Genomic DNA, 15,555 nt, shown 5'->3' on the forward strand with positions numbered 1-15,555 from the left:
TTTCTCGATTAAATTATTTTGATAAGTCTATAGCCTTATATTTATTGGCTCTTTCAAACTAGGCTATTTCATTGCTTTTCAAACTTACATTGTCCTTACTTTTTGTACTTGGATATTCTATTCGCTAATTATAGATGATCAATATTAGAACTGTTTATCTTTCACTTTCATAAACTTTCGTCATTTAAATATTCATTTAACATTTTTGACCAATATATTTTTTAATTTTGTACGTATTTCGATGTGAATAGACCTTTAAAAATTTTATTTATTTTAAAAATAACTTCCGTACATTATTATGTTTATATTATTTTTATATCTAATTCAATTGATTTTTTTCTATGGTATAATAACTTCATTAATTAACTATATTCATCTTTTATTAATAGAAATCTTTTAAGCACAATACTAAAATGTTTTGCTATGGAAAATAATGGTAATATTTTTTCGATAAAACTATAATTTATTTATTTGTATAAATATATTTTTAAATAAACAAAGAATGTAGCTTTAATAACTTTTACGTATATTCATTCTTAATAAAAAAATAGAATTTATTTTGAATGTTCTAATCATTAAAATTTATGTGAAATTTATGTCAGGATTATTTAAAATTTTAAATATGAATAAAAATCTGATGTTTTAGTGATATTACAAAAAATCTATATAAATTGATTTCAATTTATATGAAAAAACAATATCTTATGCATTTAAATTATAAAATAGTTATAATTAAATAATATTTCTTAATATTATAAATACATATTGTACATAATTTATTTATCATTTTATCGGTTTGTATTTCAGAGGATAAATTAAAATTTGTTGTCATCAAAATTATTCTAGTATTTAATTGATAAATTAATGTTATTATTCCTGGATAAAATATTATATATATTTATACATATATATATCATTACAATTACACTATTACACTAATTGTTCATCCAATTAAAAGATGAATTTATTTAAAAATATTAAATTTAATTTCCTTTTGCTTTAACTTTAATATTTACAAATAAATCTTACATAAATGAATATTATTAAAATATTAATAAATTTTCACTATGTTTTTACACTTATATACACTTATATCAATGTTTGTGATTTAGCAAATAAATAAATCATATTTGTATAAGGAATTCAATTAATGAAAACATTTATTACGCATTGATTTTACAGAAATACCATATTCTTTCGAAATGGTATATATAATTATTCTTTTTTATTATACTTTTTTTATTATATTTCAACGATAGCTTTATAAATATAGTATTAATAAATTAAATAAATCGTGTAAATAAAACAAACATATCTATTAAAATAATACAAATTTGAATAGTTCCAATAACAATTATTGAAATTGATTATACACAGTGAATATAAAATGGTCTCTTTAAATAATAATCACTTTTTATTAAATAAGAATTATTAAAGATAAATAAAATTGATTTTTATTAAGTACACAAACTGTTTTGGTAATATATTTTGAATCTTTTGAAAACAAATCAGAAAATTGTCTTTAAAACACTTTAGTCGTACAAAATCAAAATCATAATAATACTTTCGACTTTTAACATTTTTTATAATTATTTATTAAATTATTACTTATAAGAATAAATTAATTTAGTTTATGTATTCTTCCGAAAATAATAGACTTTAGTCACTTTATTATATCGATTAATTAATTTATAAATTAATTATTGAATTATATTAATTATGGAATCGGAAGAAATATGCATAGAAATATTTCTAAGTACAATATAATTTTACATTTATTTACAACCTGTATTCATTAAAACTGCAAGCGTTGTCAAAGTTTTTCATTTGTAAGGCATAATTACTTAGATGCTCCTAGCTATTTTATTATCTTAAAATTATTCAAAATATCTTTAAATATGATTAAAACTATTTCATATTTATTATTTAATTAAATAATTCAATTTATGTTTAAAGATTTCAATAAATTATTGCACATTTAATTGTCCTCACTAGCACACAGCTGCGCCTATGTGCTTCCTGCTACAAACGTGAAAAAATAAATAAAAAGGTTAAATATCCATAGATACAATATCTCAATGTTGAAATAATTGTGTATTAGCTGCTAAATTTGTAAAATTTGTAAAAAATATTAATTATTGTACAGAACATAAATACGTACTTTAATCAGAACTTTATTTATTTGCATTGATTGCTCAAGACATTTTTTAATATGTGTATATATACATATATATATATATATATATGTATATATATATTAAAAAATATCTTGATGTATAGAGTATAGTTAAAACATTGTATTTCACAACTTTAAATATTAGATGTATTTATTTTCTTTATAACTTATATATACAACATAAATAAATCTGTTTCATTTTGAAAGCCTTTTTAATATAGCTTTATTTAAAATTATAATTTTTAAAAAAAGGAAAAACCATACTTTGTCTATAAAGACTGAACGTTGCGTTACGTTATATCGTAATTCAATTGAAAATATATTTCCAAGTATTTATGTATTGGTAATAATATGGAGCTTAATCTTTCAGTTTATTACACTAAATGATGTTTTATTATTATTAAACTTAAGTAAATTAAAAATGATATTTAAAAATTATAACTCTTTTTCTGGGGTACATCAGTATATTATACCCATAAAAATAAAAAAATCTAGTGTTCTGCTTAAAATATTTTTGCTAATAACGTAATGAAATAAATTAATTGTAAAATTGGTATATATTGCGGGCAGAAAAAATTGTATATTTAATTTTCAAAAAATGTATTTAATAAATAAGATGCCAAAATATTTGTAAAGTAATATTAAATTACGTAAAAAATGAGTATATATATATATATATAATATATATAATATATATACGTCTGAATATATATATATGTATGTGTGTGTGTGTGTGTATGGAAAATATATATTTATAATTATAAAATAAGAAATCATTTATTTATTTTACTAATAAAGACCTTTAAATAAATATTGTATTAGTATAAAAAATACTTTATTACTTGAAATTAAAAAAAATTTTTTCAAGCATAACTTTACATAACTATAAAAATTAAGTATTCAAATATTGAGGAGAATTGACTTGCAGTTATTAGTAATGAATAAATTTATGCAATTACAAAAATCCTAAGAATTAAATATGTCAACATATTAAGAAATCTAATAACAATATAGAAAATAAAAAAACATATGTACTAATCATTAATATTATGTACAGCTTTTTTGCAAATCTTCACACAAAAAGTATAAATTTAAATGAATTAGCATCAAAATTTAATCAAGAGTGAACCAGAAAATTAAATTCGATCTTTACCAATTTTATTATTTTATTTTTCATTTACTCTGATTCCTTATTTAAAAATTATATTTATAGAATCATCGCTTAATAAATGTATGAAATCATTAATAAATGTTTCATAATTTTATTTAATAAAAACTATAATGAAAGCTGAATTAAAAAATTTCTTATCAATAATCCAATTCTCTATATCCTTAATATACTATTTATTTGAATACAACAATAATGTAAACTTTTGAAATTAATGTTAAAAGCACAAGAAAAAACAAGATAAATAAAAATGAAATATTTATTACGCATATTTTTTAATATAAAACAAATTTTATATCATAAATTTAAATATATTTATATGTATACATATACGGATACATATGTGTGTATATACATATACATATATAAGCATATTTTTTTTTATAATGCAGAGGTGAGTGTATGCGCGCGTGCATGCCTTAAGCATATACATAGGTATGCATAGGTATGCATATGTATATATATATATATATATATACATGTGTGTGTGTGTATACGCACACGTATGTATGATGTATGCATGCATGTACGCGTGTATATATTTTGTATCTACATTAATTGAAACTGTTTCTTGAGCAAATAATAAATGTGATTTAACGAACGGGGCAAAAAATTGATGTTTAGTCAAATTCAATATTTACCGCATATACACAATTCTTAATTTTTTTCATTCTACATCGTTATGATGATACAGGCAACGTAACTATTTCGAGTCTCATTTCGCAAAAATACTTTATACAAATATGTTCATTTATCGTCATGCAATTCGTAATCTCGGGGTCATGCAGTGAAATGGCTCTTCTCTTTGCTTCGAGGCCTGTCGATGTGCGACATGGCGAAACAAGAGATAGCGTAGCAAAAAAAAGTCGGCAGTTGCCCTGGACGTAGCTCAAAGCACATCCTCGCCACCAGCGTTGCCCCGTGGCTGAAGCTGTGTTCTGCCGGTCGTTGAAACGTTTGCCGTTGCCACGGTGGCCTTGTGTTGCGCGGCAAGGCACTGTTGTAACTGTTGAAGCTAAAATATTAGAAATAAATATATTCTTACACAATATAATTTATTATTAATCAAATATTATTGATTTATAAATAATTTTTTTTTAATTAAAACTTTCAAAATTTAATTAGAAATATATTTCACATTAAATTATATCGTTGTTGTTTTGCTATAGAAGTACACATGTAAGGTAAGATCTACATTTATTGCAATTAAATCAATTATATTAATTTTAATTATATCAAGGACATATATATATATATATATATATTTATTTATTTATTTAAATCAATATAAAAATATTACCTGTTGTTGAGATAAACCCGCCACAGCATTCAAAGCCTGCGCCTGCGAGTTGCACTGTCCCATTACTCCAGTCGTTGTGGATCTTGGGTGCAACGATTTAGACAGTAAAGTCTGCTTATTTGCGACAGTAGATAAAGCCGATTGAGAAGACGAGGCACCGGTTTGGGTAGCCATTAGCATTGGCTTAGAAGCTGCTACTTGACACCAAAATGCAAAGATTTTCATTAGCATTAAAATTGTATATTTTATATTTTTTCTTCAATTTAATGAAATACCAATGTTTAAATTACTCACCCATTATTGGCGTCAATATTTGCTTATTTCGAGATAAAACAAGTTGATTTGCCGTAACTGTTTTTGAAACAGACACTAGTTGATTGGATAAAGATTTGCCTTGATTAGCCTGAACCTGACGTGTTATCTGACCAAGTCTTGACCTTTGAGATCCAACGAGTTGTATCGCCTGCCCTCCCTAATATTAATATTTTCTATATATTATTTATTTTTCTTGATAATTTTAAAATAATTGTAGCTAAAACTTTACCTGAGAAAGGGTAACAGCAGCGTTATTACTACGTATATTTTGTTGAGTTAAACCTTTTACTCCAGAAGGTATTAATTGTGCTAAAATATGTGATTAATATTTATGTTTTCAATATTAAATTTAATTAATTATATTATAAAATAATTAGAAAATATTTAATTACATTTTAAGAAACATGAATCTTATTCTTAATTCAAAGACTAATAAAATTTAAGCTAAACCATTAAAATTATAAAGTTTTTTTTATTTTATTTATTTAATGGGCTTACCAATTGGTAACGATAAATGAGCATTGGCAGGATTTGCTATTACTACAGTTGAAGTGCTTCCGGCAACAGCAGTTGTTACGACTGTCGCGGGTACCATCTATGAAACACAGACGACAATGTAATAAGCAATAAATAAATGCAATGAGAAAATATAATCGATTAATTATCTATAAATATTTTTACGCTGGAAACAGTAGAACAAGTATTAGTTGCTGATGATATTGGTAGTGACACAATTACGCCTGTTGGTGTGACAACATTACCACCTGTTGCTGCCGAAACATTCAAGGACATCGTAATAGGTTGTGATAAACCAGGAATGGAAACCTGCAAATTTATATACAACACGCAAATAAATAATTTTGTAATAATATCTTAGTGACATATTGTTGCGATATGCATTTCTTAAAACTGTTTATTAACTATCATTAAACGTAGAAATTTGTTTGCATTCTCAAATTTATAAATACACGTTCAAGATAAGGTTCTTATTGACAAACTTCATCTCTTGAATTACTAATTATATTTATATATATATATATTAAATTAGATAATCTGCTGTAGTTTTTAAAGTATTGTAATTTAATTCACCAATTTGCCGATTAGATTTGATCCTTTGTTACCTTCGATCGTAAACAAGCAAATAAACGTAAAATTTGGCCTAAATTAAAGTAATAATGAAACACAAATAAAGTACCTCTAGAAACATATATTGAAGAAAATTTTGTTTGAATAGCTGCATTTTATGGAATTGTGCTGAATAGCTTGAATTTGCAAGCTTAAAAAGTCTTAACTACCGGATGTTAGTTTCACTTATAAGTATTTTAAATTATTGTAATCAATCGGAGGTTATCGATAATTAAAGTGACCTGAACATTCTGAAGTCCATTAATAGTATTTGGTAGACTAGCGAGATTAACGCCCTGTAAATTGACGTTGGCAGTTTGTTGTTGTTGAGTTGTTTGAGTGGGTGGTGTAGTCGGCGGTGGACTAGTCATCGGACTGGTCGATTGATTGCTTTGATTCGCTGACGATGCCGTAAGTCTTTCAAACAGCGACGATGCAGCAGTAATTCCAGGTACCGAATTATCTTCTGTAGGTGTACCTAATTATGATTAAGATCTATTATTTTACATTGAATTAAAAAATATCTAAATCAAATTTTTAAATGGTTAAATTTTGCAACATATTTTTTTAAAAAATTATCCCCTTCAATGAAACAATTATCAGTACGTTATAATTTATTTTTTTAGAAATATTATAAAAAATATTTATCACTTTGATTTATTGAATTAATTACCTGCGAGTAATGCTGACAATCCTGGCATCGATAAACCTAATGCAGAAGTAGGATCTTGAACACGAGCGAGTCTTACTGCTGTAGCTTTAACTGGCTGTTGTTTTGTTAATTGACTGGCCGCTAAAGCCGAACTAAAACTTACTCTAACCTGTTCAATAAATCCACACAATTATTATAACATTTTATTTTTTCATAAATTAAAGGTACTCATTTTGTATATGCTCATGAATAGTCTTTTACTAGAATTATGTTTTCATTTTTTTTTTTTAAATAAAACAAAACCGAGATCGTTTTCATAATAATACTTTTATGATATTCAAGCCTTTTATAAAATATATTATCTTAATAAATAAATTAGAAAGTGCTTACTTGACCAGTGGTACTCGGCACAGTAATTACGTTGCCATGACCCAACACCCTCTGTGGTATTGAAGCTGCATTCAATGAAATCCTTCGCGATTGATTTTTTTGTTGCGTCAAATTTGCAGGACTACTATTTAATAGACTAAGAATTGCAGCATTATTTGATTTTGAAGCAGCTTGTCCGGCACTATTGTTCAACGAAGCAGCAGCAGCAGCAGCATTAGCTAAAAGAAAATTTTTTAAATAATTTTTACGCTCACATTCAACTTTTTGTTTTACATAGAACTTTATTTATTATTGGACGTGTGTATTATGTTTTACCTGCTGCCTGCTGTTGCGTAAATTGCTGAGCAGAATTCATAAGAGAAGTTGCTAAAGCACTTATAGCTAAATTTGTGGAATTTCTTTGTAATGTTACGTCATTCTGGTTACTGGTATCGGTTAAATTACTTAGTGTTCCTGCCTGTAATTGCGCTTGCTAAAACAAAAAAAATTCAAATATCTTATTAATTGGTTATTGAATCGATTTTAAATACATCTACAGAAATCAAAGGACTATATATCAAATAGATTAAATATATATTCTGTAAAGCCAGGCAGTGTGAGAATCATGCATTTGCTGAGATAATGTTCATAGAATAAATATTTGTATTATTAATGAAAGAACAACAATTTACCGATCCTTATAATTAATTTATATTTTATTAAATAATGTACAATTCTTTAATTATATATATAATTCAACCTATAAAAGTAATAAAACGTGATAAAATTAAAAAATCTTAAATATTTCTAAAAATATGATGAAAATTAACTTACAAATTTTATTAGAATTAGAATAATTTGAGAACTAAATACAATAACTATAAAAAAAATACAAAAATTAAATATAGAATAAAATAAAAATAATAAAAATAATAAAAATAATAATTTATTGATTTGAATGATCGAAAATTATTGCCTTGCCATATCTAATAATGTAATATAAGAATATAATAATTTCAAATAAATTCAAATCTAAAATGTATTAATAAAATATAATACTAAAAATTAAAATTTTAAAATACCATAAATACATAGATAATCTGCATAGATGGTTTTCGAAAACATCACTTACTTGATCATTGAAACGAGCTATCTCAATAATTCAAAATTTTTAAATATAGGCTGGATGAATACATGTGAAATTTTAAAAGTCTTTACAGATGTTTTAAAGTATCTTTTTATATTTTTATTGCGTTAAAAAAGTAATCATTATATATACACAAAATTGGATCCTATTAAATATTGTCTTGTTTTTTAATTCTAAAATATATTTCTATCCTATTCTCTTTTCATTATTCATATTTACATTTATACGAATTTGATTACTAAGCCTAAAATGATCTATAGTTACATGATTGGAAAAATCAAAATGTTAAATTAGTGCCCAAAAAACCATGATATAATTCAAAATGAAACTGCTTCGAAATTATGCTCTCTCTCTCTCTCTCTCTGTATATATACGTGTGTGTGTGTGTGTTTACGCGCGCACGCGCATCAAAAAGTATGAAATACGGAGAAGTTACTAATGAAACCTATCATTAAATATTTTTAAGGGCTAATATACTTTGTTAAAACGATTCAAATGCAAGTTTAATTTTTATATAATATAAGAAAGAATCTTTAGATATACAGTAGGTACCCCGCTTGTTTAAAAAGCTTAAAACTCACTAAAACAGGAACACTAGAGATGTTAGTTGGAGCAGGTACAGGTGCTGTTTTTTGTTGAAAAACTAATATGCCTGCAGAACCGTTGCAGGGTGATATATCCGCCGTGGTTATAGCTCCTGCAGTGTCCAACGCCTGACTGGTGAGTGCAGCCCCGCAAGCAACACGGGGCGTGGTAACATTGCAGGTCAGCGTCTGTTCGACGTTAACAGCAACGGGCTCAGCTTGCACAATGCCTGGTATCGACTGAGTGACATTATCCAGGCAGTTGACCAAATTTGTGGACTGCCGAGAACTAGATGCAGCTACCTCGGTCATCGCCTTTATAGAATTAGCCACTTGCCCCGCGAGTGCATTCAGCTGACCACCTGCCAGTGTGTTTAACTGACCTTGTGCACGCGATAAAATCTAGCAGAAAACAGTAAAATACATTTAATTACTAATTACTTTAATGATTTTATTTTATAATTTATTTAAAATTAAATCACTTTTTTTTTAGATAATGATTTTACAAGAAATAATATTTCAATTAATTATAAATAAAAATAATTAAACGATAAATCAATTATGTTAATAGAAACAAAATAATAAATTTTTTATAGTTACCATTATTCTATTTTCAATCAATACAAATTTATTTTTAAATTATATTTTAAAAATATGTAAAAATAACCTACTGGCATATATGTAACATATTTTAACTTTTCAAATATCAATGATTTTAATTACATTTGTTTATGTTCTTCAATCTCTAAATAGTTATTATTATAATATTTAGTTCTGGAAAATTTTCTATCAAATGCTCTATGAGAAACGTAAAAAGTACTCTAGTTATTAAGTATTTTTTAAAGTAAAATAATAAATACATAAATATAAACTAATACTTTTTCTTATTTATTTTATCGCGAATAACTTAATAATTGAAAGAACATTTATTTATTTGCAATTCTAATATGATTGCGAACCTGATGTGCCACTCGTTGGGATTGAGCCTGTTGTAATTGCTGAGCAACCAATTGAGCCTGTTAAAAAAAAGTTAAACAATTACAAATTAAATCAAGTTAATTTAATTTATGAAAATAAACTATAAAAGCACTATATCACTACTTTAACCTGATGGTGCACACGCTGTACATTTGGAACCTGTTGTTGTTGTAACTGCTGCTGTTGTTGTTGTTGCTGTTGTTGTTGTTGTTGTTGTTGTTGCTGCTGTTGTTGTTGCTGATGTACACGTTGCATACCTGGAGTGCATGTAACGCGCGGAGCTTGTCCCGGAACCACATGTTGAATTTTCACATTCTTTCTTCCCTCTTCCGTAAAAATTTCCGTAAATTGTTGAATATAATGATTAGCTTGGGCTCGTGTGCCCAAAGTAAATCTACAATAATTTTTTCAGATAAATCAATTATTTTGATAAATTTTAAATGTTTAAAAAGGTTAAGTATTGAAGTATTATTATAAAATCAACTAATCTTTATAACTAACAAATAATAAATAAGGTTTCATGAAAATAAATTAAATCAAATTTTAATTCAATGAATTAATAAAAAGTAATTAGTAAAAAAGTAATATATTACCTGCAAGAAGATCCCTTTTTTTCACCCTCTCTAAAATCAATATCTACATATAGTTCACCTAGATACTCAGAATTAGACGGTCTTTGCAGAATGGAGAGTTTTATATGATAAATACGTCCTTGTCCTCTTTCGGTCTCTAAGACATACTCCTCGATAAGTTGTGGAAGGCAGTCTTTTGTTTCACGGGGTTGTTCATACGCTTTAGCATACCTGTTTTAATGATGTAACACGGTATATACGATTAAATGAAACATCGAAAATAAACTTTTATCCCAATATACAAAATAATACGTTTCAATATTTTATTGGCAACAAAATGCTGTGAATATATAATACATTATGTTAACCTATATTTTATTTACAAAATACATTTGTACCTTTTATTCATTGATTAATAGTACCATTCAATTGACTAATAAGTAAATAAGTATATAAAACGATATTTTTATAGAAAAAAATCAAAATAATTAATTATTTAATTCAAGTATTTAATTAATAGTATCAATTATTTGATTAAAGTAATTCAATAAACTACAATTTCCTATAATTATTCATTTAATTTAATTTTATCAGTCCTTATAAACAAAATTATAATAATAAGAACTAATTGTAATGATATTTATTCCTAAATTACATTTCTATACTTGAAAATTAACATTAATATATATATAAGTTTAAATTAATTTTTATTAAGGGGGTTTTAAAGATTGAGTAAATTAAAATAAATTATTAATTTTATCAAAATTTTTACACTTTGTAATTTAAAATTTGAAAGGATCAAATTAAAATTTCCAAATTTTTCAATAAAAAAATTATCAACAAGTGACTTCATACTTAATCCATGTCTATAGATAAAGTATAATCATAAAAATGTTTTAATTTGTGAAAATTTATAAATTAATACTAATAATGACATAAATAAAGAATGTATTTTAAAAAAATTAGAATACTAGATACAATACATATATTCTAAAAATTTTTAAATATCTTATAATATGAAGAATAAACACATTTTTGTTTAATTTTTACTTTAAATATCGTTAAATATAATATAATATTTATAATAAGAAATACAAAATAATAGAGAGAAAAAAGAATTTTAATAATGATATATTAACTGAATAATGTAATTAAATAAATTATAATGCAAAACAACCCATATGAGAATAATATAATGTAGCCAAAATTATAAAATTTATAAATCGTGAAATATATTTATATAGCGCTTATAATGAAAATATACAAGTAAATGAAAAGGCGCCAATATATAATATTAAAAAAAGAAAAATCTACAATTTCAAAAATTTCAAATAGTCGGAAAACTTATTAAAATGATAAATATAATCTAGTAAGAATTTCATAATATCAAATGGTACGAGTTACCTTAAAACATCCACAGGAGTATTTGGAGGTAAAAGAGGAGGAATAGATAAAGTCGGTGGCGGACAAGCAGTATTCATACACGATGACCCACCCCGTTTTGAACGCAATTTTTGCATTAAATCTTGTATTGTTAAGCCTTCCGGCTGTGCCAGCTGTTCCAATTTTCTCTTACGATTTACAGTCACCTAAATATATAAAGACATACAATTTTTAATATTGATTTAACTATTCCTACAACAACTACTGATATTTTATTAGAAATTTAATATGCTTTACAGTATCACAGGTTTACATTAGAAAGCTAATTTTCATAATGGTTAATTCACACTATTAATGTTTAAATGCTTTGAATATTTAAATATTCAAATAATTACTTTAATATCTTATAATACCAAGTTATGGATTAATTAAAAATTATTTCAACTATATTTTACTTATCCTATCTTATCTATTTAAAATCACTATCCTATATTTATTATAATTTTTAACATTAATTTTAATTAAAAACTTTCAAAGCTTATACGATATTTATGAAGTTATTCCAAAGAAGCTTACTTCAGAAATAGCTTTAACAATTCAATTATACAAATAAGTTCTTAAATTATACTTAATAAAAAAACTATGTAATACAATACAGTATCATTTGTTTTAATTTTATGTTTGAAATAACTTATCTTTAAATAATAACAGAGTGCTGGACAATTTGAAAGTAACAACCTTCAAAAAAAAGATACTATAACTTCGTAAATGATAGTATTTTTAATTTAGTTCGTAATTTTGTAAATTAATCTCGATTATAAATAATCCGATAACAGTAATACGTCATTAGGGTTTAATAAATTAAAAATAATTGAAATATGAAATATTAATGTAAACAGAACTCAAAAGATTGCTACAGAAATATGGAATATTGAATAAACAGTTTTGAAAATTATTTTTTAAATATATTTCACTAATCTGTTAATTTATAAAAGTTTTTCCTTATATTAACTGTCACATTAATTATCACATGAATAAATTGGATAATTTGCTCAAATAAATCCTACTAATATTCACCTGAGAAAACTTTTTAGCCTGGCGGACAAGTTGATGGTCAGCGAATAACGCTTTTGACTGTCGCAAGCGAGTTGTTGCCAAACTAGGTATAGGATTAGGATCGAGACATAGTGGGCCTTGAGTAGCCGCTACTATACGTGACTCTAGTATTAAACGCTCTTCGTGACTCCAATCGCCATCACTCGTGAGTGTAGATACATCAGAAAGAACGCTCTGTAGAAAAACGTTGTTGAAAATGAGTATCATTCTACTTATCTTTTTTCTAAATAATTAATTATCTTAAGCCAATAATATTCGTATTATGAATAAGGATAATAATGAAACTAATAATATAAATGAAAAAAATCTCATATAAAAATCATAAATTATAAATTTTTCATTCTTATTTAATTTGTATAAATTTATCATTGCAATTTTCTTACAGTTATTTATATCTATAATAATTTAAAATTGTAAATGGAATCTTTCATGGGCATTCGTGAAAAATTTGTAGTTTTAAAAATTGGTAATGAACCTACTTGGGTGCTAGGCTTCAAAAGAACATGATGTATTTCAGGTTTGTTATGAGGGTAAACTTTGCGATAGTCTCGCACTTCAGCAATTATACAGCCATCATAAAATAAATATGAATGATTTACTTCTAATTGTTCAGCTAACATTGCAGGTAACTGACCATTATCTATGCACGATAAAAGTTCACCCTGCTCATAACCCATTAGCTGAGTTTCAGACACCGATGCATTTTTATCATATTGAATTCCTTTGAGACTAAAAAAAAAATATATTAGCATCCTCAATATGACAAAGAACGATTACTTGTTAGCTATTAACAAAATTAAATTAATAAGAGCTTATAAAATTGGATCTTTTGTTTGAAATTAATTTATAAAAATTTGTTTAATATCTATTTTTTAAATTCAGTTTTAATGCTTAATTCGAAAACTTAGTATCCGAGGATGAATAAATTCTGAATTCAAATAAAAACCTTCTTTCACGGAAGGTAAAAGAGAATTAAAAAATAAAAATTAAAAAATTACATTCTAAATGAAGCAATAAAGCTTCAATAAATAAAAATAGCAATCAAATTTTAAGAAAAACAAATATAAACACTGTTTTTTAATAAGTTTTCTAATAAAAAAGATAAATTTTCTTACCTATTTCTTACACCTAATGAATACCCTTTATTACCAGCGTAAAGATTGACAATTAATGTGTGCAATCCATCCTTTTGTACTAATCTTCCTAGTAAGTCACATTCGCTTTCAAGATTGTTCTATATATAATAATTTAAGATTAATATTTTAGAAGCAAAGATTAACTAAGTTTAATTATTATTTTTTTTTTATTAAACATACCAAAACTGAATCTGGAGTTGCATGGGGTACCTGTGAAAGTTCTTCGAAGTAAAGCCTTGTAAGTTTAGTTTGAATACTATGTTTTGAATAATTCTGTTCTTTCTTATGGCTTATCACCATAGATCTAGATAAATTATCCAAAGTAATATCCAGGGCTCCTTGTCCCTGTCCATGAGCATCTCTCTGATATCTTGAAATCTGATTTATCATTTCCTAATAATGAAAAAATATCTATTTTTACCACTTATTTATACTTTAATATAAAATTTATAAGATTGATAAATTACCTGGGCCTGCCTACAAGCTTCTTCTAAACTAAAGACTGATTCGATCATCATGATACATTGATGCAAGGTTCACATTCATCATATCTTACAATATAGTATGTATATTAAGCTCTAAAAAGTATAAATTTTTAAATTATAGTTGTGAGTTATAATGACAGATGAATCTAACAATAAGAACAAACAAAAATATTTATAGGATGAGAGGCAGATGCAAATTGATCCAAAGCCATATCAACAAAAAAGACTTTTTATAATAAACCAGATAAAGAAAAAACATGAAAATACTAACCGTATAAAACTCGAATATTTCTTGAAAATGTAACAGGTACAGACACGTTAAAATTTGTTTCACGGTGTCACAGATAAAAAGGAGGTTAACTAGTAAAGAGAAGAAAGAAGAGAAAGAATGAGATATAACTTATGGGATGACGAGCGCGTCTTGACTCGATCGTACGTGACCGTGTAATCAATGGGTACCACAAATACAGGACAGGTTGTCGTGCTCATGTTTTCCTCGCAAACAGACGAGGAAGTAACTCTTGGACGCGAGACTAAACATCGGAGCGATGGCAATGTCAGATTGTCGACAACCGAAAAATACGGTATGCTCTCTAGACATAACCTTGATCACGTATGCGCACCGCAGGCAGGCGAAGCAGCGGTGGCGCGACACCTCGAATAGAAAGAACGTCCCAAAAAGTCGATCAGAACTGAGAGCGATCAGTGCCTGCAGCAATAATAGTGATGGCACTAGCAGCTCGAAATTAAATAATAGAAATTCACACGCGTACGAGGATACCCTTCAAGGGAGAATAAAGAGTTATATCTCGCGCGCAACCAGCAGACTAGCACCGGTCGTTTTCTTGATATATTTGAAGATCTAAGGATAAGCGGCCAAGTCCAAACTCCACCTTGGGCACTATACAATTGTCATTTTCATAGATTGAACTTTTCGAATGAGACAACACGACAGGCACACAGCATGTAACCTATAAACTACAAACAACGTAGTCGAACTACTAATACGCGCTACCAGTCACCAACCTTACTACCAATGCATAATGGAA

The 15,555-nt window shown here is 26.1% G+C and overlaps 1 protein-coding gene across 4 annotated transcripts; it reads right to left on the minus strand.

Annotated features, from left to right (window-relative positions):
- Positions 1-3,833: 3,833 nt before the first annotated feature.
- Positions 3,834-15,437, minus strand: LOC105365412 (transcription factor SPT20 homolog). 4 transcript variants are annotated; one of them, XM_011503562.1, is made up of 21 exons: positions 14,778-15,437; positions 14,489-14,599; positions 14,202-14,414; positions 14,001-14,119; positions 13,365-13,614; positions 12,847-13,059; positions 11,791-11,975; positions 10,408-10,617; positions 9,944-10,208; positions 9,796-9,852; positions 8,834-9,238; positions 7,442-7,598; positions 7,127-7,344; positions 6,758-6,905; positions 6,327-6,562; positions 5,641-5,784; positions 5,458-5,554; positions 5,189-5,268; positions 4,939-5,116; positions 4,645-4,841; positions 3,834-4,359 (listed from the first exon to the last, which is right to left on the minus strand). In XM_011503562.1, exons 2-21 carry the CDS (start codon positions 14,537-14,539, stop codon positions 4,234-4,236), a joined length of 3,549 nt encoding a protein of 1,182 aa, XP_011501864.1. In that variant the 5' UTR covers positions 14,540-14,599; positions 14,778-15,437; the 3' UTR covers positions 3,834-4,233. The 4 variants fall into 4 exon arrangements, with proteins under 4 accessions (XP_011501864.1, XP_011501865.1, XP_011501861.1 ...); XM_011503563.1 differs by having other exon boundaries at positions 4,645-4,835; positions 9,938-10,208; XM_011503559.1 differs by having other exon boundaries at positions 9,938-10,208.
- Between the last annotated feature and the right edge of the window lie 118 nt (positions 15,438-15,555).

Source organism: Ceratosolen solmsi, unplaced genomic scaffold (assembly GCF_000503995.2).
Source record: "Ceratosolen solmsi marchali unplaced genomic scaffold, CerSol_1.0 scaffold8, whole genome shotgun sequence".
NCBI lineage: Eukaryota > Metazoa > Arthropoda > Insecta > Hymenoptera > Agaonidae > Ceratosolen > Ceratosolen solmsi.

Bases quoted from the DNA above. Each gene is read 5' to 3' on its own strand.
- LOC105365412 (XM_011503559.1), bottom strand. From the start codon at position 14,539: ATGATGATCGAATCAGTCTTTAGTTTAGAAGAAGCTTGTAGGCAGGCC. The intron at 14,415-14,488 runs GTAATTTATCAA...TTTCATTATTAG, and splicing joins AAGCTTGTAGGCAGGCCCAG to GAAATGATAAATCAGATTTC. The intron at 6,563-6,757 runs GTAATTAATTCA...AATCATAATTAG, and splicing joins ATTGTCAGCATTACTCGCAG to GTACACCTACAGAAGATAAT.